The sequence below is a fragment of the Hippocampus zosterae genome, chromosome 17, assembly GCF_025434085.1.
Source record: "Hippocampus zosterae strain Florida chromosome 17, ASM2543408v3, whole genome shotgun sequence".
Lineage (NCBI taxonomy): Eukaryota > Metazoa > Chordata > Actinopteri > Syngnathiformes > Syngnathidae > Hippocampus > Hippocampus zosterae.
Window position 1 is genome coordinate 2,442,566 of NC_067467.1, and position 23,781 is coordinate 2,466,346.

Here is a 23,781-nt window from a genome sequence, read left to right on the forward strand (position 1 = left end):
AAAAAAAAAGGGGGGGACACACGTTTGAATTCCAACACTTTAATGTTATCTGATGAGCTCCGTAGACTGCGCGGCATCTAGCAAACACCAATGCAGACAGACCCCGCCCAAAGACCAGAAAGCTCTGAAAGAAGCTGCGGCCTTGACCACAATAAGAAAAAAACACAACTGCGTACAGGACTGCTCAGTGCCACAGATGCTCGATGGGAGACACAAAAGCTGATGCGCCGATGACACCACTAGGGGGCGTGTCTACCGTTTGCAAACTGGAGGCACAGTCATGGATGCTCACACTCAATGAGAGGAGCAGGAAGCGCGTTGGCCTCGAGTAGACAAGTAGGAATGAGAAAACAAGCAAGATAAAGTGTTAAAAAAAAAAAAAGATTCTAATTGTATCGCTGTGGAGTTCAAGCCAGGTTTGATCTCCTTGTCCTGAGGGTTCATGTTAAAAGGCCGCTGGCAACTCACAATTTGCGGAGGGGGAGGGTGGAAAAAAAAAACGGCATCATGAGCAGGACAAGATGTCTTGTCGCTGGATAATTGTGACCTAAATTCCAAATAATTAGTCAAGATAACAAATCTGTGCCCAAAAGGCTTTTAAGTTTCCAGCAATGATGCAAAGTACAGTAGCCCCACACACTCAATACACACATAATACAGTACAGCAATGTGGTGGTTTCCCAAGGCAGGCACGGTGATCATTTAAAAAAAAATGACAGCAGGATGAAGAGCAGAATAAGAAAATTCGACCAAAAAAAAAAAAAATGGGACTGCTGATTCCTCGAGAAAACATAACACACTTTTGTGCTTGTCTTCACCTCCATTTGCATTTTTCACGGAAAGCCGAATTCAAGCGGGAAGCAAGCGCCAGGGTGTCCACGGACGGAGAGGCCATGAATCGGAAAGAATGGAATGACGGCAAGAGAGGAAAGAAAGCGGAGGATGACGTGGCAGGTGGCCGAGGGAGGGGGGGGGGGGTTGGGGGTCAGTCTTCCCAGTCCTTCTTGATGGCGAGGCTCCATTCCCAGGACAGATGGACGTGTTTGTCGTCGTCGATGAACTTGGACTTGATGACGTACGTGCCGCGGGCCAGCACGCCTTTGGGCGCCTCCTCCAAGGTGGTGAGGTACTCATGCTCCTGGTCGGGTCTGGGCCCGTAGCTGCCCACCATGTATACCGTCATGTCAACTGCACACCGAGAGAGGTCAACACATTCGGACCTCACGACGAGACCGTTTGTCCGATTACGAGGTGGGGAGGGGGGAGGCTTACCCTTTATTCCTTTCCTGAATGACTGCTGAATGTACCTCAAACCCGACACGATCTCTTTGTTAACCTGCAATGACGTCACACCTCAGAATGGCGAACATACGACGGGACGGCCGGGGCGTCTGACGGCGCCGCGCTCTCACCTTGAAATTGATCTTGATTTTGTACTCCACGCCCTCTTTCAACACAAAAGGATTCTTCTTGAAGTTCTCCAGATCTCCTGGCAGACAAAAGAGAAGGGAAACTTGCAGTTTGTTTTTGTTTTGCCGAAGAAAAAAAAAAGAAAAAAATCTCAGACGCCCTCTAGTGGCTGGTCCACAAACAACTCACAACTCACACACACACTCACTCACCCTGCAGGTCCAGCACCATAGCGTTTGGCGCCGTGGCGCATACCAGAGTCATTCGCGTCACCTGGATGTTTGGCGTGTTGGGATCTGGGACAGATGACAAGTCACAAATTTGGTTCTGGTGAAATACTTGCAGGTTTAGATACCGGTACATTTCTTTCACATGATAAGGCGAATCTACACGGAGTACCAAAGTCCACTTCAGTTGTTTAACGCAAACGGCTCAGAATTTCTTTTTCTTTTTTTGTGGGTTGGAAAATTTTGTGTTTTTAGGAGCAACATTTTTCCATTTATTTTTACAATATTTATAATATATGAATTTTTAAAAAAAACAAAATAAATCGCATCTTATACAATACAAGCCGATTTATATCGCGTTTTAACAACGGCTGCAGCTGTAACGAAGCACTGAACAAAACGGTCAAAGTCAAATAATAAAAACGACGCATAACATAAAACACGGAGAGTCGTGCAGTCCTAAGCACTTTTCCCTCATGCGCTTTCCAATCAAAATGTGTGCTGGTACAGGCGCGCTGCTGAGAAGGCGCAACCACCGAGCACAGATTCTTCTCCTTTGACGAATGTGGTGGACCAAAAAAAAAAAAAAAAAAAAAAAATTATAATTAAAAAAAAAAAAGGCGCTGAAAACAGCTCACATCAGGTCCACACGACGAAACAACAAACACCAAGTGACAAAACAAAAGACAAAAACAACTCAAATGAACAAAAAGAAAAAGCAAGGCTCTTGTAGAGCACTTGCCAAAATCCACCTAACTCGGGCGCCAACTTGGAAAAAATCAAAAATCTTCCACAATATTCCAATTTATTGCTCGGATTTGTTTGTGCTGCCAGATCAACTGTAACAAAAATAGTAATTCGCCACCGCTGGTAAATCAAATACTTTGGAACCAACATGCTGTCAAATTCCACTTTTGCCACCGAGGTTTCATTTCAAAGTTGAAATTGCACCACGCGATAGTTTTGGGACGGGCCGGTTGTGCGCGTGCGGAGGGTGGGGGCGGGGGCAGAAATTTCTCACCTGCACTCACAGAGGTGCTGCCCAGTAGGGCTTCCTTGTACTTGCGCAGACTCTCGTCGTCCTTGTCAAGCTCCTGGATCTCCTGTAAGCTCTTCGGCGCCGGAGGTTTGTAGTTGACCGCGGCATCCGTCTCCTCGTTGGCCGCAGCCAGCGCGGCCAGCTGTTCGGCTGTGGGTTCCGACTCGGCCATGGTGTGCTGAAAACCAGTGGCGGGAAAAGGCAGCAGGTTAGGGCGGGTCGACAAGAGAATGATGTGATAAATAAAGAACCGACCATGGTGTGGGGGGGGGGGGGGGTGAAGAAACAAACATACAGTAGCGCGTTGGCTTATAGCCATTCATAGGGAGGAAGAAATGGCAAAAGCGGCACTGAGTGAGATGTGGAAACATTTTGCTTCAACTGATACGGAAGAAGCCATTTTCCAGGACCCAGCTTTACCCCCCCCCCCCAACTACCCCTCTCTAAAGGTGCTTCATAAATCACCGTAGGTGAGCTGACATACGGCTCAAAGTCAAACAAAAACGCCATCTCAGCCAGAACTACAGGTTTTGTTTTTTTTAACACTGAGGTGACAGTCGTAAATTCCACTGCAGCAAACGGAAAGTCTGCAGAGACTCTTGCTCAACGTCGGGTATTGGCCAAGTAGGACCTCATCATCTTCCGAGCCGCTTGATCCTCACTTGGGTCGCGGGGGTGCTGGAGCCTATCCCAGCTGTCTCGGGGCAGTAGGCGGGGGACACCCTGAATCGGTTGCCAGCCAATCGCAGGGCACACAGAGACGAACAACCATTCGCACTCACACTCACACCTAGGGACAATTTAGAACGTCCAATCAGCCTGCCACGCATGTTTTTGGAATGTGGGAGGAAAACCGGAGCACCCGGAGAAAACCCACGCAGGCCCGGGGAGAACATGCAAACTCCACACAGGGAGGCCGAAGCTGGAATCGAACCCGGTACCTCTGCACTGTGAAGTCCACGTGCCAACCACTGGACTACCGGGCCGCCCCCAAGTAGGACCTGCGTTTACAAAATAAATACTTTTTTTTTTTTAAACAAAAAGCCTTCCTTTTATGCCAACAGAGAGTGCGCAGTGGCTGCTTGACTGTTTGTTGTTGAAGTAGAGCGAGACAAAAGAAACAGGAAAATCAGGCCGGAAAACACTGTGCCGCCGCCGCCGCTGCGTTCTACAGCAAGGAGCAACCGTCGGGTGTTTTTTTCTCACTTCCTCTGCTCGGGTGCGAGACTACAGTAACAATTACATCAATGCGCTACAAATCAGACAATAGCTACATCCCGCAGGATTCTGTTTTTTTTTTTTTTTTGGTTGCCCTTTTTCTCCCCCAAGCTTGAAAGGTGACGGGACCAGTGGCTAGCCCCGTGAATAAAAAGCTGAAAAATAAGACTGAATTTTCAAATAGCAACTCACAAAACGCAGTCCGAATAAAAACGCACCGATGGGCCGTCAACTGTGAATCCAACACGTTTCGCTAAGCGACGTTTCGGAATGATGGCTGCCGCCTCCCTCCTGCAGCCGCTTTTGAGAGTATTTATCATACGACTCCAATTTCAAATCGCTTCTCGGGAAAATGCGGCAGCGCCTAGAATAATATTTCAACGGATTTCATGAAGCCCTTTCACCCCCGTCAGTAAAATAGACAAAAGCGTGCTTGTGGCTGCTTGCGTCGAGGTGCCAAGTCCACTTCTTAACTAGGCCTCTGGGAAGAAAAGATTCAAAACCAAGATAACATCGTGAGGCATGGATGCTATTTGGGAAAAAAAAATGCGCCTTATAATCCGACGCGCCTTATATATGGACCAATATTCGGATTTCTTGGACGTCGTATTTTCAATGTTCCGTAAAGCGCTTCGTTACAGCTGCAGCGGTTGTGAAAGCGCTGCTTAAAGAAAGCTGCATTGCATTGTATTCCCTTTATCGTAGCGCCATCTAGTGGATACATCACGCAACCACAGCCCATACTATAGCTTCTATTCATTCGATGCGCGATAATGAGGCACACCTCATTTATGATAACCATTTTAAAATAGGCCCTTCGTTGAAGGCGGGCCTTATACACCGAAGCGCCTCATAGTGCGAAAAATACGGTCATCCGAAATAAGAAGTCAACAAATTAAGGGCCGTGCAGAAATTAAACGGATTCTTCCAGGTTGACTCAATGGCCTCAAAAGCAAAGCCTGGATCGCGTCGTGGACCCGCGACGAACGGACACCCTCCCGATAGATGATAACCTGACGCCTCGAGAGGTTTAATTTGCAACACCGGCGTGTAGAGTGAGATTACAGCAAATGGGATTACGCCCGGCGACGCTTTGCGCGACGAGACTGCTAAAGTCGCTGGCTAAAGAGGATTCTCTTGATGACAATTATTGATGTCAGAGATAACTGATCTGTCCCTCATTTGTCGAGCGACCCGTAAGGATTTTTTTTGGGGGGGGGGGTTGTCTTCTCATTGTAAATTCTTCCAAAGTGAACCCGTTTGCTCCCAAGAAGTGGCAAAGGGGAAGCAGAAGTTTAGAGGTTGCGCGCGAACACTCATTGGCATTTGGAACCATCGAGAATTCCCTCCCACTTGCCCCAAGGCCCCACTTGCAGCTGAAGCAAAGACGCCTACACGCTCCTGTGTTGCCATTTTGTTCTTTTTGGGTGAATTATCGGCGCTGCGCTTTTGAAATGACCGCAAAAACCTTCAGCTCCGACCACTACACATATTTCCCCAAAAGTACTGAGCAGCCATAAGTTCCCGCAGCTTCTTCCATGTTGCCGTCGGCCTCTCGATAGCCTCCCTGTCTAGTTTTTATTTGCGTCATTCCCGCGGTGAAATGACGTCCAGTTCTTGGTAATGTCTCTGACTGAAAGGCTAGGCTTGATTGCTTCCGCTCACGTGCTTTGATCAGAATCAGAATCAGAATCATATTTATTGGCCAAGTATGTAGAACACACAAGGAATTTGTCTCCGGTATAACACGCTGCACTAGTATCATCGTAAACAACAAAATCATTGAACCTTAAATGAACCATTTTAGAGTAACCAGTACTTTTGTAGTACCATTTTGTGGTGCAAGAAGAGTGACTATGTCAGTGACTGTTTAAGGCGTTAATGGCTAGAGGGAAGAAGCTGTTTAAGTGTCTACTTGCACTTATTTGCATTTTGGTGCATTTCATTTGACAGGTTGGACAACTTGCGCAAAGTTTCGCAACACCTCTAATAAAAGAAACAGAAAAGAAAACGTGAACGAGGAGCAGATGTGTGCAATTATGGACAGCCGAGCATTATCTACCTCGCCAGCCTAGCAGCCTGGATACCTTCAAGCACATAATAAAGCCACCATTTAGAGAGGACACGTTTCAAAGCGATAATAATAGCCGTTGAGGCGACATTTAGTATCGCGTCACCTCGGAAGCCGCCCCCTTTCAGACATCTGTTGCCGTTTTCATAGTTGGGTACAAAACGGTTGCCGTTTTCTTGTCTTACATCCACATTGGCACGGCAGCCAATATCTTTAGATTGACTCTCTTATCGAGACACGAAATAAATAAAGATCACATTTAAAGGCGAGCCGCGCAACTGAATCGAAGCCTTTGCCATTTGAAATTTGTATTGCGCGGCACGGATTTGAATTCCATCGATTGTTCGGCTCGAGAAAGCACCGTCAAATATGCTAGCATGCATCCAGCGCTGCAATACCACGTCACTGTCCTATTGATTTTTTTTTTTGCTCCACAAACCTGGTGAGAGCTCGATGAGTCATATCCTCTTTAGTCGAGGCACAATTTTGAATCTTTTAACTTCCAACCAGTGCACAGAACACTACTTTGAATGAATGTATGTATTGTTTTTTGGATAATGCAGATGAAGACCGGATCATGTGGGTACATCTGGACTAAAACGGTTTCAACTGAGCTCAGCGCTGGCACACATGTTAAGTAATAAGGAAGTGCTGCAGCAAGAGCTCCTGCGGAACTGATGCAATGCAGCGGAAGTCCAGTCAATGAAAAAAAAAAGAAGAAGAAAAGGTTGTGCAGCAGTCAACAGGGAAAAAGGAAATGGTGTTGGCAGCTGCACGACCAAGTTCGAAGTGGCGCATGGCAAAGTTATCAAATAGTTCATCTTTGTGCATTTTCTCAAGTGAGATGGGCCATCACGACAATCGTCATCGGCACGCGAGTCTGAATCCCATCACCAACGCAAAAACACACATCAGACATACGCCACTCGCAGACGTAACAAAACAACAGATGACTGTCACAGGAAGGACCAGAACTAAGAGACGCTTTAACTTTACATCCGCTGAAAAATCGCTGCAGGTGGTGGCAGGAAGTTGTGACAGAATAGGATAGCAAGGTGCCCAGCTGAAAGGTCACAGACAAATTCTCCCACCACCCACAGCGAGACCACCTATCCGTCCCCGCTCGCGAGTGTTTTCCACCACAGGTATATATTTTTTTTGTCCATATAAATGCTTGAGATTTAATCAACAGCGCCTCTGCTGGTTGCAGCCGAGTACGGCAATTCCAGTAATTCCTTCATAACAAGATCAACATTCAATTTCACATCATCGGCGAAACGCTTGAAAATCAATCGAATGGTTAATCAATCGACTCCTTAAGTTCATTCATCTAAATTCGTTGAAACCAAAAATAGATTTTCTAAATGTAATTGTTTTGCCAGCCACATTGTTTTGCTGGCAAAACAATTAAATGCTCTTCCACTAGATGGCAGAAGCAGAATTATTCAAATCCCATCATGCAAAAATGTGCTTTAAATTTGAAAGTTTGGAGTACCCTTCAGTCATAAGAACCAACGTTGATTTTTTTTTTGGACAGTTGGGAATAATTGAGAAATTCCGTGGTGTATGAATCAACTAGTCAGAAATATGCCCCAGGCATGTTGCATAACAGAGGGGAAGCAATCGAAAGGGTGTGTTTGAAATTAAAAATCTCAGTGTGACGTGATGGTAACACTTAATCGCTGAAGCAGGGATTTGGAATGATCACCGATCAGCCATAATCACTTGGAGCACATTTGATCCAAGCAGGTATGATGTTTACACACTCGCCTACGGGAGATTTTAAAAGAGCCAACACCGATTCAAATTGTACCGTTAGGTGTGAGCCATTCATCCATTCAGACGGGGAGCGCGGGGCGGGGGTGTGAGTTGAGATCCAGGAAGTTGACATGGAATCTTCCAGTAAGGCCACATCGGTGGGCAGCTTTTAAAGATTTTGTGGACCAACTCTGATAACCACTTGTAACATTAAATACCCGCTTATATTAAGATGAACAATCGACATCCAGTGAGCGGTATCGTACGAGCGTAGGTTAAAACGATTTTACACCCGGAAATGCAATGAAAAAGTTTTTTTCAAGCCACGCCACAGAACCACGAGTGGAAGATTTTGCAAACATTGGAGCGGATAGAGAATGAAAAACAAAATTACAGTCCATAACGATCAACCAAATGTTGATTAAAACGCCTGCGGGGGAAGGTGTTGCTTTTTGCTCAACTAAATAGTCTTCTTTATTCGGGGTTGCTCTTTTGAGTTGGCACATACTTTTTTTCAGAGGCGACCAAACCCCGCTTATCAATCACACAGAGCAACTTAGTAAAGAGTTTGTCGAATGTTTCATTGAGTCTTACCGTTTTACCTCTGAAGGATCGAACAGGCTCTTGCCCTGGTTGGCGAAAGGTGCTCAAGTCGATGAACTAGACAAGTGACACAGGGAGGGAAAAAAAGAGGAACCCGTGAACAGGCAAAACGACATCCGGCAAATACCATCAAAATAAAAGTCTAAAGTGATGTTACTAGGTCAAGAAAAAAAGGTTGCAATGCCCCACATCTCACTCGGTTCATTTTTTAAAAATTCAGCGACAGTGAATTAAATTCCATAACATTTAGAAGAAGGTGCAGAAGTCCCTACACTCAAATGGAAAACAGTTATTTGTGTAAAATCCTGTCAGAAAAAGTATAAAAGCCGAATCTGAAATGTACTTCATGTCAGATGTCCATTATGTACAACATGTGTTGATAATTTTGCACATCAGGAATTTTCACACAAAGTAGTGATTGTCAATGCAATACTATGTCCTCAATGTGACCCCTGAGAAAAAAAATATGGACAAACCAGTTGAGAGAGAACATGCTCATTGACAAATCAAACCTTCCGCTGAAGTGGCGGCCACTGTCCATCAGTTCCCGCCTTATCCCGAGCTGGGGGTGTGAAAGGTTAGTAAGAAATGTTAGTAAAATAAATGATTGCAGAAACTCGAATGATTTCTTCTAAAAACGTACAACAAAATTCGCCCTTGTTATATTAGTTAACACATTTGTCCTACCGTGAAAGAAAATTTCACAATCTGTTATTGACAACTTCTGCAAACACAAACAGGACTGGTGACTCTTGCAAGATGGCGGACACCTTGCCGTATGATCCGACCAGCAACGAGGGCTCTTACGTATAGCGTTAGGAGGAAGTGTTTACGTGACAGGATAAGGAAGAACTTTTTCCCCGCCATCGTCTTTACAACACCGAGTTAAATAAGTGTATTTACGAATAACGAGGAGTAACTTGTCATCGAACAATACACAAACTCCAAAGATTTATTATACAGGGCCATGAACACCTCCGACAATTTCCCTCAACTTGAGCCGTCGTGAATTCATTAAGCCACATGGTCCTTCACTTGTGCCAAGTGTTCCTTTGGGCTTAAAAACCTTTTTCAAAGCAGCACACACTTCCGGGTGAAATGTATTTATATAGCCCTAAATAACGAGAGTCTAGACGGGCTTTTGTTGACAAATATCGATCCCCCAATATACCCTTAAAAATATATGTGGGGTAATTTATTTCATGTACTACGGAGCCATGGCAGGAAAAAACACATGACGGTAGGTCCGGTTGCGATTGATTGCACAAGGACATCTAGTGTCAGGACTGTAGTATCGCACTCTCCCAGTCAGACTATTTTTGCCAGAGAAGTCTTTGAATGCACCATTTCAGTATGCCTTCCTCGTGATGGCATCTCCGTGAGCAGCAAATGTGTTTGAGAAAAGGCAAATGTTGGTTTTCCATCACTAATTGTTAAAAGGTTGCAAAGACATTCGTTTTTTTCTTGTCACCAAGAAATTTACTGTTTGAATGTGTGAACATCTTTGCAAGCTTTTGCAGTCTTGTAATGAATCCCGACGAAAAACCATCTTTCACTGCTCCGCGAGATACCACCTTCACTTGTATTGCAATAGCTTTGTGCAAGCAAAGTGGGCTTCATTTGACTGTTCCAAATTTACTAAAAAAGACAAAATGGGACGATATATTCGATCACATATCTAGGAAGCGATCCAAATAGGGAACAGTGGTTGGTTAATATACACTGCAGGTTTATTTGGAAGTTTCATTTACTACAAGTTTTGAGGAATGGACTTGAAAATTCAAACTTTCAACCTACAGACAAAACACTTTTTTTTTTGGCAGAAAAAGAAAAAAACATAATAAAAAACACTTCAGAGTAGTTAAGAGGCTGGCGCGACAACCAATCACATCAGAACAACCATGTGTAAAACAATTTCAACTATTGTAACAATCATCCTTCTGTGCAGGGCAGGACAGGAAAGGATGACCAAGGAGGACTGCAACACTTAGCTGGTGTCCATCTGAGAATAAAGACAGTTACAGTTACCATTAGACAGCTATACTTAAAAAAAAAAAACTGGAAGAAAAGCCGGACTCACTCTTGCATTGTAAGCGTCTAACTGGGCATCGAGTTCTTCCGCTGAAATCTGCTGCTTGCCGGTACCCCCTCGACCACCTCTTCCCCGTCCTCTGAAGCCGCCTGAGCCGCGCCCTCCAATGCGGCCTCCTCGTTGCATGCCAAAACTGCCCCCGCGGCCCCTGTTCATTCCACCGCCTCTGTTCATACTTGTAGAAAAAAAAAAGCATTAACATCACACCATATTTCATGCTTTGGGACAGACATTGTTGATAAAAAGCCGTACCCCTGCATTGGCCGCCTCTGTGTATCAATCTGTGATGTGACAAGTTGTATGTTCATGGGCCTCCCTGGAAGGACAAAAAAAAAACAACAAAACGATCAATACAGTACTTGTAAAATGGCCGTGCATCAACCGAGTAAACAAAACCAACACTGAATGTAAAACAAATTTGAACTCACCATCCAGTGGGATGCCATTGTACTGTTTCATGGCCTTGAGTGCATCTGCCCTTCTTTCGAAGTGAACATCAGCAGTCCCTAGGCTTCTTCCTGAACGATCATAATGGACTGCGGCTTTTTTCAGTGTCCCAAACTCTGCAAAAAGTTCCTACAGAGCAAAGCAAACTTGAGCAACAACTCCACAGGCCCTCATCTTCGACAAGACAATGTGAAATTGCACCTGAATATCTGCATCAGAAACACCAAAGTCAAGATTGGAGACAAGAAGCTTCCCTCCGGTTTCCACACCAGCGCCGCCAGCTGCACCATTGAATCCACTGTAGCCGTTGTCGAACATGTCGTGTTGCCATTTATCTGGAAGCTGTTTGGGCTGCAACAGACGAAAGAGAACGCACCTGCTGACTTGAGGAATCCGCTTGTCTCTGTCAATCAGAGTCCACAGGCTGCGTGTTGGGGCAAGCAGACGCTCCACTTCCAACATGGCCAGGGTTCTCAGCTCCCCCAAAAGGGTGCCCATCATCCCCCTTGTCCACCCAGTCACTAAATGCATGTCAATCCTCAAAGGAGGATGTAAAAAATAAAAACTAGCCTATGTGGGTTGGACTTTCTTTTACGCATGCATTACTTAGCATAGTCTGATGTTTGGTGTTTTAAGCACATTCATCCACACCATTCTTTTGGTTTTTTTTTTTTGGTCAACTGGCCCACCCAAACTAACAGCAAATGTGGCCAGCTGCTTCCTCCACCACAGGCTCTCCAGAAATGATCCTCATCTTCTTTGTCCCCTGCTCCAACTGCCTTGCCTCGCCTCCCGCGATGAAAATTCATTCCTGGCCGATCAAAAGTTCATTAAAAGCCAGAGGAACTGGCTTTTATTGTAGGGGGTGGGGGCGCAAAAGTCCATGATGAATGTGGATGGGACAGAAAACTAGCAGCTACGGCTTATAAAATGGTACATTTAGCCGAGCGTCCATTTTGAGAATACGCCATTTTGACTTGGCCTTTGTCTGGTACGCCAAGAGGCGCACACAAACACGGGCTGGGCTGGTGGTTAGTTGACTATCAAGGCACTATGCAAAGTGGGGGTGAAGTCCTCGGGTCCATCCACTACACGGCTTGAAAAGACTGGGCCTTCAAACGCAGCCGGTCAGCCACTCCCGGACAATGGACATCCTGGTCGCTCACATATCGCTGCTCCTTCGCAGACGGTGGAGGAAAAAATAAATACTGGATGTTTTCTCGGCGTTCTCTTCTTACCGCCATTAAGACACTGGATGAAAAGCAAATGTATTGGCGGTGGACGAAAAAATGTAATCTGCGGTAGTAGATTCAAAATGGCGACGCCAAGACCTTCCACGATCCAGCTAATGCGCCAAGACGGCTAGCATATTTGTCGTTTCAAAAAGGGGCTTCTTCTTGGAGGGGGAATGCAACATAAGGTTGGTTCGGGAAAGGACAGACACATTAAGCATACAAATTTCCTTTAATGCTCAACCGCTCGTGTTAAGAGCTCTCCGTCGAGAGAAATTTGGCGGCTAGCAATCACTTTTATTCGTTGATTAGCAAGCTGGCTGCCCAGGCATTCCGAAGTTTGCCCGAGGGTTTTCCCTTTCCTGCCCATTCTCATACCCTGTTGTATGGCGTCGGTCTGCCTCGAGCGCGATTCGTGTTTTGACGGTTCCTCATGGGGCCGGATCCTCCACCTCGGCCTCCAAATCCGCCGCTCATTCCAAGGCGCCCAGCGCCTCCTCCTCGGCCGCCGCCAAAACCTCCGCGGCCTCGGCCTCTTCCACCCCTGCCGCCACCTCTCTGCTGCCTGTTCTGTTTGATAATGTCGTCTAGAGACATATCCATTTTGTCGGTCATAATGCTGTCTCCAAAAATATTAAATAGTTGACAAAATAATTGGTGTAAAATAAAAAAAACTTAAAAGCACACGCTAAACTTGCTAGTCTTGATTGTCCGCCTTCACGAACACGAAGCCGACTGGTTCCGCGAAACACAAAGGGCACAAAAAAAACCTTTCGGCTATCTTACGTCATCACGCAACATACGTAACTACGTGCTTACGCCAAAGACGTAACTTTACCCAAAATGGCCCCTTGCCTTTTATGTGCCGTTTTACTCTCACATTAGAGGTGTCTAAAAATATTTTCTTTTGTAATCTCTCGTTAAAGATGTCTTAAAATATTCCTTTAGAAATTGGCACGATGTAAAATAAAAATAAATACAATATTTTTTCCAACTACTCACTTTTTTTTGGGAAATTCGCTTTGACATAACAGAACTTCCTTTTCACACAGAAAAGTTTGTCTTTTCCCTGCGCAGCGACTCATTTTCCATGGAAATCCGTCCCCGCACATGTCCATCCATTTCCCGATTCGCTTGATCCTCACAAGGGTCGCGGCGGTGCTGGAGCCTATCCATCGGGCAGTAGGCGGGGGACACCTGAACCGGTTGCCAGCCAATTGCAGGGCAAACAGAGACGAACAATCATTCACGCTCACACATGGATGGATGGATGAATCATACTACTGTACTATAAAAATATTTTTGGGAGATTGGTTTTCAATCTGTGCATTGTGCAAAAAAAAACATTTTTTATACTAATGAAAAGAACTGATGTTTTGAAATAAGTTTATGCAGTAAAATCAAACAGACATTGTAAAAATTAAAAGCTATAAATGGCCACAAACAAGCTGAAAAGGAAATAACAATTGAACAAGGTCTGAGAGTTAACAGAAGAGACTGGTCAAAAGACTTGGCGAAATTAAAAACATCCACAATGACGTTCAACATGATAAATATCAGACTTTATTATTGAACTTGAGACCCTTGGCAGCTTCGGGGACATTAAAAGAATAAAACAGCATTCGTGCCATGGCGTAGCCGTAAATAATTTGTAAAGCATACAGATAGGTGTGGTTTCATTCCTTCTGTTCGTTGTCCTGGGGGCGGATATTTGCACGGTATCTGGGCATTGCTATGGCATACTGTGATGAGATGTGTACAACAGCGTCCTCAATTGATTTGTTTTGCATTTAGGTCACAGCATCTTTCAGCATTCACAGGCTCTTTCTGAAAGGGAACATCAATTTCATCTTAGAAATACACAATTCATACAGTCGCATTCTGACCTGTAATTTTGAGTACACTATCCGTGGTAGATGAAAATAAGATGGTGTTGTGCCAAAATATTTCTTTCAACATTTTGTTGCAAGGCTTTAGCAATTGGGAGTTTTTGGAGTTTTCATAGTAAAGCCCGTTTTAGGGAAAACACCATTTTGGATTGAGAAGGATGGCAATGTATTTGGCTTTTCTAAATATGCTCATCAAGTGCGCATCCGGTGCGGCATGTCATCGATGCAACACTTTATCTAGCCGACTACCTTTTTTACAAAACAAACGATAAAACAGAAAAGCCCTTGTGTCATTCATGTATGTAGTAGTAGCAGTAGCAAAGACTGCAGTCTTTTGTGTCCGGTAGAACAGTTTGTACCTCTGCATCAGATGCCAATAACATCTGTGGGAGGTTGATCAGTCCTTTTCATACATTAGAAGGGTTGGGTGGACTTCAACGTCATTCACAACAGATTTTTAAGAAGTAGAACTCTTCTTCATCACTTCTCGGGTGTAAAGAAAGACAAGGGCTTGCTGTGGTTCAAAGTTCACAGAAAATTGTTTGGCATTCTGCCTCAGACTGGCAAATAGGGCTGACTTCGGATGTCAGAGGAAAAGTTCTCAATGATGATAGGTGGAGGAAAAAAAAATAGTGGTCGGACCATCTTGAGGACTAGGACTTCTTGGAGTCCTGTGTGTTACGTTTCTTGAGGTCAGTCAGGTCCACTGGCGTGAAAGCTGATGATCACCAAGAGGAGAAATGTCAGCACATCACTTTGTATTCATCCTTTACCGATGAACTGGGATGTGCATTTGATTTCAGTTATGCTTACAGTGCAGGTTAGGGTTTGGATTCTTCTCAACATATTCCTGTGGTCCACGGTCATTCCGCTCAGCATTTTGTGCTGATCTGATTTCTCTGAGCACAAACTGCCAGGCTGTGAAACAAACAACCAAAAAAACAACAACAACAAAAAAACCCAATATACATCTTGGTAAATTGAGGATATTATTTAGTGAAGAAAGGACACTCTTAATCTTCGTGATGATTTTCCTATATTACCTCTATTTTCACCACCCAAAAATAAATACTATCGTTAAGCTAGTTCAGATTGTTCACATGATATCCACAAATGTAATGCAAAGAAGCAGTAACCAAGCAAGTATTTGTCAGATTGAGTCAATAAATTATTGCACACTTTTCAACTTGATTTACTATTCATGTCTTTGTAAATTACTTTTTTTTTTTGTAATGAGGTGAGCTAGATGGCCAATTAAGTCGTAGGTGCGTAAGTGAGTGCGAGTGGTTGTCTGTCTTCCGCAGTGACTGGCGGGCAACGAGTCCGTTGTGTACCCCGCTTTTAACCCAAAGTTAACTGGGATAGTCGCCAGCGCAACCTCGACTTGAGTGAGGATAAACTGTACAAAAAAAAGGATGCATGGATATTTCTATGTTAATTACTTCATAATTACAGTACTAAATAACTAAGTATTCAATCAGCTAAAAGGGTAACGTAAAAAGTACACTGGTCGAAAAGAAATAAAAGATCAACATAAGTAATATTTCATATGTATTTAACAACAATTACATTTGGTCTGAAATGATACTTACTATCATGGATAAAACGCACATTTTCCTCATGTGCTGGGGTGAAGAGTTCCCCACAGTTGGTAGGTGATCTGGGGCTTGTGGTACGCTTGTAACTATTCACCATCCTGGGAGCAGATGAGCTTGAGAAATGTGAAACAACCACATCAGCAGACTAAAATGCCCGAAGCACCTACCGTACATTCGAAGAATATGAACGGATGTATTCATCTGATGGATTCATGCATATGGTGACAATACGCAATTTACCTAGTCATTCTGTTTGCGGTGCTGCTCTTTCCTCACTGCTCAATGGTTGAGTAGCTCTGAAGAATTCGGATGTTTCAAAGTCCTCAACTGGCAATGAAAATTCGTGAGAAATTTAGCAGAACTCCGCCATGTAAAATGTTCAAACACAATAGTAACCAAACACAAAGAAACCTACTATCTATGACATGGGTATCTCTTTACAGGAACGATTATGTTTAAATTAATGTCACAGCTGTTGATTCTCAATTATTGGTATTAACTTCGAAGCAAAGGCCAGCCATACGTCAGCAAAATTGAGAAAACAATTAAGGTCACTGACAAAGGATCTTTGTTTACGTTTGGACTTTCCCCGGTCCTGTGATTCACTTTTACTAACAGGCAAACCAAAACTACCGAACGTAGTTTGCTATATGGGATGGCTGTTAAATAGTCGTAGGAATTAGTGGGGCATGTAGCCCTTTAGTAAATCCGGGGGACGGCGAACGCTGCAGATTTGCTGACACATTAAATTCAGCTAACATTAGCCCGCATAGTTAGCCGTTAATTGTCTTGGAGTAACGCTAGCTTCGAACACCACATTGTTTATCAACATGAGCATGACGTGAAATTATCACGCAAGGTTAATAAATAGCACATACGTATTAAACGAACTAAATCGCATGTACAAACCTTTAAAATGTATTTCTTTTGCTGCACACGACGCTAGCTAAAACGTTGCCAATGCCAACCAATCATTTCCGGTAAAAAAAAAACACGGAAGTGCTCTTCTTCGTTGACGTCTTTTTTCTTTATATGATGCAAATGCGCCTAATACTGCTACTTACTGTATCGGAACGGAACGATGCGATGCATCGGAATAAGAATGGAAAGCGTAGTCATTTCCATTAAATTCCATCGTGTACATTAGTGTGCCGACCCACGTCTTTGTTTATCGGAGCTGCTTGATATTGGAATACTAGTGCAGCCTATATATGAGACAAATTCCTTGTGTGTTTTACATACTTGGCCAATAAAAATGATTCTGATTCTGATACTGTAATCATGACTACTGTTGTGCCGATTGTTACATAATATGAGAAGAACGGATGTTGTGACTTTGAGCTGTCCCATCAGTGAGTTGGCCACCCCCTCCCCCCTTTTGGGAGCATTGGATACCCTTACTGATGCAAGCTACTCTGTACAATTTTGATTGTTTTTCATGCTTGGGGACAGCATTGGCTTGGTATTGAGGCACTGGCCAGGAATCGAACGCACGCCATCCGCATAAACGGCAGCAACATGCAACTGGTATATTCCCGGTACCAATACTACCAGTAATGCTAATACAAATAAAACAATATTGCACATATTTTTGTAAGTGTCTTGTTTCATTGAAACGCATTCTGGTGACATTTATGATAATTCATGAAGAATAATTGAATCATTTATTACATTTATGATGATAGGTGTCATCATACACATACACAAACACATGCACACGCACACATGAAGAAAAAAATAATTCTGACATTTATATAAAAAGAGTCTTTATTTATGAAAATGTACAAAAATAATTCTTGAGAAAATTACAAGACTTTCTTTAATTGTTTTCTTCAGCACAGCCTCTATGACAAAAAAAACCCCAGAACACCTGCATATGATAAGGAAAATCGTACAGTAATACTGGAGACGAAGTGCGTCAAGATTTTCCAGACTGAATTAATAATTTATTAATGTTTTTATGTCCGACTTTCTGCCCAGCAGAAACACTTGACAGGATTAACCCTTTAACTAAACGGTGTACAAGTATCTCAAATCCTGTGTGTCAACTTAATTTCAAGAGCATGAACACCGAAGCTAATTCACAAAAGTACCTCCAGTATACCAGCACATAACCCGTAATATTTCCATTCAGTGATACATTTTAGACAATGTGTTCCACTCATAAGAGTACTGCAATAGAAAAGAGGAGTTGCTGTTAGTCACACGCTGACTTTAGAACAAAAACACAAAAATAGAAATAAAAATGAATGAGCGACTTAATGGAGAACAGCTGCAACACTCAATAAATACATAAAAGAACCCCCAAACAAACATGACATCTTCCCATCGTCATCAGCAGCAAGTTCGGTGTAAAACCCCTTTCGAAAAATCAACCGTATTTTTCAAGCAATTCAGCTTTTATCTCTGCAGCTTGACTTCTATGTCTTCGAAGTGCCTAATACGATGCAGCCGGCCTTGAACAGTTTGGACAACTCTGTGCAGTCGGGGTCAATGAGGTCGACTGGCTTCTCTCCGCTCTCATTTTCTGCCTCTGTGTTGGCTCCCAGCGAAAGGAGATAGCTGTGTGGCGCATGAGGTTTACAATTTTAGACAGGATTTTACTGGAACTTTCTTATTTGTTTTAGGTATATTCATTGATCTTTAGAATAATATAGAATTTATGTGCAATTATGCAATTTGGTCTTTTTTGGGGGGGGAAGAAGGGTGATTAATTATCTTACAACCCAACTTCTTTAGTGATTTAAAGACAGTTCCAGTGGGTTTAACCTTGCAATCTCGGGAAAGCCGTCACTGCAGGCCATGTGAAGAGGCGTCCAGCCGTCCTCGTCCCTCTGATTGACATCGGCGCCATACTTGAGCAGCAGCTTCACCGCCTCCAGGTGTCCTGCCAGCACGGCTTCGTGTAACGCTGCCATACCTGAGTGCACCGCACTACCTTAGCCCGCCGCAGCATTTGCATCACGCTCACCTCCGGCCAACGTCACTTTTCAGCGCTCGACTCGACTCACCTGAGGGAAAGAGCGTCTCCACGCAAACCTTCCTGGTTCGGATGAAGCGACCAATTTGCTCCAATTCTCCGCATCTCACAACATCCTGGAAGATGATGTCATTCGGAAAGTGCACAGTTCTCTTGGAAGGGGTGATGGATCTCACGGGAGCGGGATTTTCCCGCGCTTGGGTGCGTCGCGACGGGCTGTACTGCGAAGGGAGGTACGTTGACGTAGACTTGTAGGAGGGCGTGTAGTGCGACGGGGTGTAATGTGTGCCACTATACTGGCTTGGGGTGTACCTGGATGTGGAGATGTACGATGGTGTATAGTGACTGGATGCATGATGTGTCGGCGCCTGGTAAGTTGATGTGTACTGAGAATGCCGTGAGGACGTTGACACCGGAATATGGTAGTTGTACTTCATTCCTGCAGTGGTAAGAAATCAGCTCAACAGGGAGGACATCAGAGCTCAGACAAAAAAAAAAACAGTCCGGGAAAAAAAAATCTTTTCGTTCCTTTTGTCCTTGTTTGTCTTCTATCCTTTTAGGTTCCACGTGGGTCCATCCATGACTCGTTCAGTACGATATGCGTTCTTTTCGGAATCCCTTTTGAACTTGCGCGGTCTCGTTTCCTCGTAGTTTTTTCCACGTTGGGATTCTGTCCTTGTTGCGCTGGAAGTTTTCAGGCAGAAAGAACCGTCAGCTAATGGCACAAAGTCACGCAAGGGCCGCTATATAGCTTCCGTTGGGCTATTTCGGGGCCCGATATCAAGTGACTTCAGCGTGCAAATGAAAAGCCCTTGCCCAACCTCGGCCCACATGAAGTCATTTGACCAATGGAACTGCGCTCACGTCGAGCTCCTAAAAATGTTTACAGCCACGATGTTCCCTCCGAATCTTGCAAAAGACACTACCGCCTTCAAAATATAATGCTGAAAGGACAGCCAGTGAACGAGCATTCATTTGGTATTACTCCCGTCCCGAAAGGCTTTGCACTGGCTCCCAGTCAGCTGTCCAATAGATTTTTAATATTCCGCTACTTGTTTAAAGATCACTAAACGGTTTGGGGCCTGAATGCATGAGGGAAAGGCGCATTGAATAGAAACCGAAAGGGCTGCAAACTAAGTTCAATATGCGCGGCCCAATTTTCTAAGCAAATCTGATGATGCAACATCAAGCTGTGATGATGCACGCAAAGGAATGTGTTACCAACCAAAGTGAAGTCAGCCACAAGAAATGCCTTTAAATTCAGGTAAAAAAAAATAAAAATAGGCTTCATTAAAACTCATTCAGTACCAGCCAATTCTGCACCGAGTCTGGAAAGACGGTTAAAAACGTCTTTGGGAGTGAATGAGCTAACATTCTTTTACGTCAGCTTTTTCAAGGAAATCTAACAACACAGTACCGAATTTCATGTTTCCTGATACAAAGTAATGCTAATAAAGCCGTTTTTCTAAAATATTAAAGACGCAATAAACGTCTTGGCTTGACATCTTGAAATTCCAAGTCGAGTATTGCCCTCTAAAAGGCAAACACAACACCGAACAGAAGCTCCGAGCTAATGGCTTCCATAATGGAGAGTTAGAATTTTTCGCAGCCCCTCTCAGGTTTCAGCAGATCTTATATGGAATTGCAGGAGTCCAAGGGTGTCCCTGAGCTATGGCCATCGTCCTCCCCCCCACCCCCAAAACAGCACCTTGACTGCTGGAAAATGTTTGTTTGCCATCGGGCCTCCTCACGCAGGTCTCGCACCTTCCGCGGGATTTTCTATACATATCCTGAGGGTGCCCTCGCTTACCACCTGCTGTTTGGGGTGCAAACTACCAAGAAGTCACAGTTGACATTCGGACGTACGCAACGCCACCGAGTCCTCTTCCTTTGGTGGAAATGGGATGTTTATGCAGCTTTTACGTAACATTCTCCCGTGGCTTGACACATTAAAACAAACGCATCAATGTCAAGGCCGAGGGTTTAACGAGCGCTGTCCGCTTCTCAGTATTCCATGCCACGGATGCCTTCTCCCCCCCTTCATGAGATTACGATTCAGTTACCGGTGACATTATTTTTAGTCTTCTAGCAATGTGACACATTAGTATTTTGGATCAGCAGACGCTAATTAAATTATTGCCAGTTATTCCTACACAGTTTTGAGGCAGCGTCGTGGCGCCACCCCCCCCCGCCCCCCCTACTACTAACTTAACAACATTTCTCTTGGAATGTAGCATAGCTTGTTCATGAGTAAAAAGCCAAGAATGTTATACAGCCAGTTCCGTTTTTTTTTTCTCACGTTGCTTTGTTGGTTGTTTTGCTTGACTGTATGCAAATATATGCCGTTGCGTAATATCCGGAACACGTCTTCCAAAAGAACATACTCGATCCTGTGCGCAAAGCCAATTTGCTGAAAATTTGCTGTCGACCAGTGTAATGTTTGCAACAATGTTTGGCATTCCACCAGAGACTCTCGACACCCAAGAACGGTTTGCCGACTTTATTTTCTAAAAATAAGAGCTGCGTGGCAAGCATGTTACCAATACAAGTAGCGTATCAAATTCCAAACAGTCTTTTACTCTTACATGGCTCTCAATCAGAATCAAACACAACCCCGACGACCGCTGTGATGAACTCGTCCCCACGTTTCAGGTAAAAAGTGCAAACTGACATTGTTCCGTAACACGCCGACTTTCATAACAGCTGCCCGTTAATCGTAACGACGGCGGCGGAGCAAGGTGCCTGAATAGTCACCGCGGGAAAGTAAACAATGCAGGTGTAAATGTGCGTTTTGAGAGAGAGAGAGAGAGAGAGAGAGAGAGAGAGCAAAATAAATCTGTATATGCCAAGTTGGCAAACAGAGCGGAGGCTTTTGAACCTTCTGTGCCTATCTGCACAAAAAACACAAAAATACTTGCCAATGTTCTGAAGTTAAAGCACCCGATAGAACAATGGCTATAATTATCCCATAAGGATCAAAGCTCTGAAAACTTTTGGAGTCGTTGGAAGGTGGCCCACGATTGAGGGAATCGGTCATATGTGTTGTCCCCCCGCAAATAGGTAAAGGCAGTCGCGGGTACAGCAGCTGTTCGGGAACGGGAGGGCTGAGAATTTGCGCGCCGACGAATGGGAGTACAGATTCCAGGCTCGGGCTGACCGCTTGTTTGAGGGTAAGGTTACTCAGGGCCTCAAACTGCACCTGCGAAAAAAGAAGCCGAAGGGGTGTGGGGGGGCTCAAAGTTGTGCCAATGCCCGGTTGCACAATAGGGTGTGCATTTCCCAAGTGCAAATGTCAATTACGACACAGCTCGCTCAACAGTCACCTTTCACATTCGGGCCGCGGTGCGTGGACGAGGCTGCCGAATTCATTCCTGACAAGCATGACATTTATCTGAGCTCCTCACAAAACGTAACCTTTGCTTTTGTTCACAAATGAAGGACGGCGGTCCGTCTCACAAATAAAAGAGATGGCTTGACGATCAAGCGGCTTTTATAACGCGGATAATATCATTTATCGCCCATTTATTTTGCACCAAATTGTCACGTCCCGTGTTTGCCAGCAGGGGGCGGGCTTTCTGCCCGCCGTTTACACACCTGTCACCCATTTGGCAGTAATTGCTCAGCCTTTATTTGAACGCTCTGGCAGTCTACTCACTGCCGGAGAATTCCACGCCGCGCCAATATTCTCTCGCTCAAATTATTATTTGGATTATTTGTTGCCTCTTAGCTTTGTGGCTGTTATTACGTAAAAAATTTATATAATCGTCTAATCAGACCTTCCTTGCCATTTGTTTTCCGCAAGCGTTTTCTGTTGTTCCCTTTATTCTATCCCTGGTCCTTATTTTGACCAGCGTTTTTTGTTATTCTCCCTGTCGGGTATTTTGTGTTCGTCGTTAAAGACTCCTTTTGTTCTCTGACAAAATCTCTTTTGTGTCTGCTATTTCGGGGATTCACCTTTCAGTTATTTTGTTGTGCACGAAGCAATAATTCCATCGCTTCGGGCACAACGTGACAGAATTCTCCGCTTTGGATTAGTAGCCTACCCTTGCTGCCTTCATCAGAATGATCATAACGTATGTTAAAACACAAAAAAAAGCAATTTGAGTGACATGAATTGTAAAAATGTCAGTGGATATTATTTGTGCGATCGGGACCGATTCTTGCGAATGTCCCGCTGAACCTTGACTGCAAAAAACAGCAAAAGGGTCTCAGGAACTTTATGAACATGAGAGGTCGTCAATTTCACGCCCAAACACATCACGTGATCCACTCCGCTGACGATGGGGCCAGAAACTGTCGATGGCTGAATGGGCAGACAGACAGACAGAAGAGGAGCAGGGCAGTGGGAATGGAGGAGACAATGTATGCAAAAGCAAGACGTCCGAGGCTAAGTGCGCCGAGAAGGTTACAGCGTTGAACTTTTCCTTCGCGTTAATAGCCAAGTCCGAAGGATGACCCCCCCATTGCCGCGCTGCGTCCGAAGACGACGGATTCGGCCCCATAAGGCCGAGCCTAAACAAGATCTCGCCAGAGTGCATTTCGCAGGGGTCAGTATGCTAATATTACCCTAGCGGCTAATGGCATTTGAAGAGCGGGCGCGCCAGGAAGAGGTGACGTCCGGGTAGAGTTTCACGGTGAAGACGCCAAGTGCAAACGTGCAGTAATCAAGGACACACGACGGATTTTATCGATCATACCATCGTCAAGTCCCTTTTCCTTCGAGACCTTCTTGTATGAGATGTCTTCGTAGTCCGAGAGGGCCCAGGAACTCTCATGCCAGCATCGAGAACGTTTGCATCTTCTTTCGTTACAAAGCGTGAGCACATCACACCTCCCCTTACGTTTTTTTTTTTTTTTGCCTTCAGGTCTTGTGATTTCCAAAAATAAAAGAGTTGATAGCGTAGATGTGACCCCAAGCTCAGTGGCGACTTCCCTCGTGTTTCAAGCCTGGCACTGACAAGGTACTGTTGGAAGAGTTGTCAAGTGTTGTCACCAAGTTTGACATGTCCGGAAAAAAAGGATTTGAACATGGGGCCACTTACAGAAACCCCAAGTTAATAAATGAGTGAAGCGGTACGGTTGCTAGCACAGAACTTTGGCTAGGTCGCCCATACGTTGCGAACGCCATACTTTGTGGGTTCGGGTGAGTGGGCGTGAGTCCAGGATTTCTGGTCCGTTGATTCAATAGTCTGACAGCAGTCAACAGGAACGAGCGAA

At 44.5% G+C, this 23,781-nt stretch overlaps 4 protein-coding genes across 9 annotated transcripts; all 4 read right to left on the reverse strand.

Moving 5' to 3' along the window:
• Positions 1-23: 23 nt before the first annotated feature.
• Positions 24-8,484, reverse strand: LOC127589870 (rho GDP-dissociation inhibitor 1-like). 2 transcript variants are annotated; one of them, XM_052049189.1, is made up of 6 exons: positions 8,318-8,484; positions 2,659-2,854; positions 1,623-1,706; positions 1,413-1,489; positions 1,273-1,336; positions 24-1,188 (listed from the first exon to the last, which is right to left on the reverse strand). In XM_052049189.1, the coding sequence occupies exons 2-6, from the start codon at positions 2,846-2,848 to the stop codon at positions 986-988; spliced, it is 618 nt and encodes a 205-aa protein (XP_051905149.1). In that variant the 5' UTR covers positions 2,849-2,854; positions 8,318-8,484; the 3' UTR covers positions 24-985. The 2 variants fall into 2 exon arrangements, with proteins under 2 accessions (XP_051905149.1, XP_051905150.1); XM_052049190.1 differs by having other exon boundaries at positions 8,326-8,471.
• Positions 8,485-10,034: 1,550 nt separating this feature from the next.
• alyref (Aly/REF export factor) lies at positions 10,035-12,861 on the reverse strand. 2 transcript variants are annotated; one of them, XM_052049177.1, is made up of 6 exons: positions 12,476-12,861; positions 11,067-11,216; positions 10,847-10,994; positions 10,671-10,734; positions 10,407-10,593; positions 10,035-10,328 (listed from the first exon to the last, which is right to left on the reverse strand). In XM_052049177.1, the coding sequence occupies exons 1-6, from the start codon at positions 12,710-12,712 to the stop codon at positions 10,314-10,316; spliced, it is 801 nt and encodes a 266-aa protein (XP_051905137.1). In that variant the 5' UTR covers positions 12,713-12,861; the 3' UTR covers positions 10,035-10,313. The 2 variants fall into 2 exon arrangements, with proteins under 2 accessions (XP_051905137.1, XP_051905138.1); XM_052049178.1 differs by having other exon boundaries at positions 11,555-12,627.
• A 776-nt stretch (positions 12,862-13,637) lies between these two features.
• On the reverse strand, positions 13,638-16,624 carry mcrip1 (MAPK regulated corepressor interacting protein 1). Of its 4 annotated transcripts, none has more exons than XM_052049197.1 (5): positions 16,494-16,624; positions 15,825-15,911; positions 15,579-15,682; positions 14,800-14,904; positions 13,638-14,704 (listed from the first exon to the last, which is right to left on the reverse strand). In XM_052049197.1, exons 2-5 carry the CDS (start codon positions 15,830-15,832, stop codon positions 14,640-14,642), a joined length of 282 nt encoding a protein of 93 aa, XP_051905157.1. In that variant the 5' UTR covers positions 15,833-15,911; positions 16,494-16,624; the 3' UTR covers positions 13,638-14,639. The 4 variants fall into 4 exon arrangements, with proteins under 4 accessions (XP_051905157.1, XP_051905155.1, XP_051905158.1 ...); XM_052049195.1 differs by having other exon boundaries at positions 15,579-15,697; XM_052049198.1 differs by lacking the exon at positions 16,494-16,624 and adding an exon at positions 16,000-16,281.
• A 711-nt stretch (positions 16,625-17,335) lies between these two features.
• On the reverse strand, positions 17,336-19,604 carry ppp1r27a (protein phosphatase 1, regulatory subunit 27a). Its single transcript, XM_052049182.1, has 3 exons — positions 18,596-19,604; positions 18,354-18,504; positions 17,336-18,146 (listed from the first exon to the last, which is right to left on the reverse strand). Exons 1-3 carry the CDS (start codon positions 18,999-19,001, stop codon positions 18,005-18,007), a joined length of 699 nt encoding a protein of 232 aa, XP_051905142.1. The 5' UTR covers positions 19,002-19,604; the 3' UTR covers positions 17,336-18,004.
• Between the last annotated feature and the right edge of the window lie 4,177 nt (positions 19,605-23,781).

Excerpts from the sequence above, each read along its gene's own strand:
- LOC127589870 (XM_052049189.1), bottom strand. The coding sequence starts at position 2,848 with ATGGCCGAGTCGGAACCCACAGCCGAACAGCTGGCCGCGCTGGCTGCG. Across the intron at positions 1,490-1,622 it reads TATGGTGCTGGACCTGCAGG|GAGATCTGGAGAACTTCAAG; the intron begins GTGAGTGAGTGT and ends TTTGTCTGCCAG. Across the intron at positions 1,337-1,412 it reads AAATCAAGATCAATTTCAAG|GTTAACAAAGAGATCGTGTC; the intron begins GTGAGAGCGCGG and ends ACGTCATTGCAG.
- alyref (XM_052049177.1), bottom strand. The coding sequence starts at position 12,712 with ATGACCGACAAAATGGATATGTCTCTAGACGACATTATCAAACAGAAC. Across the intron at positions 11,217-12,475 it reads GACCGACGCCATACAACAGG|CCCAAACAGCTTCCAGATAA; the intron begins GTATGAGAATGG and ends CGTCTGTTGCAG. Across the intron at positions 10,735-10,846 it reads CAATGGCATCCCACTGGATG|GGAGGCCCATGAACATACAA; the intron begins GTGAGTTCAAAT and ends TTGTCCTTCCAG.
- mcrip1 (XM_052049195.1), bottom strand. Across the intron at positions 14,905-15,578 it reads TGTGCGTTTTATCCATGATA|CCTGGCAGTTTGTGCTCAGA; the intron begins GTAAGTATCATT and ends TTTGTTTCACAG. Across the intron at positions 14,705-14,799 it reads TCCAAACCCTAACCTGCACT|CTTTCACGCCAGTGGACCTG; the intron begins GTAAGCATAACT and ends GGTGATCATCAG.
- ppp1r27a (XM_052049182.1), bottom strand. The coding sequence starts at position 19,001 with ATGAAGTACAACTACCATATTCCGGTGTCAACGTCCTCACGGCATTCT. Across the intron at positions 18,505-18,595 it reads GGAGACGCTCTTTCCCTCAG|GTATGGCAGCGTTACACGAA; the intron begins GTGAGTCGAGTC and ends CGGTGCACTCAG. Across the intron at positions 18,147-18,353 it reads GGCTTTCCCGAGATTGCAAG|CTATCTCCTTTCGCTGGGAG; the intron begins GTTAAACCCACT and ends TGCGCCACACAG.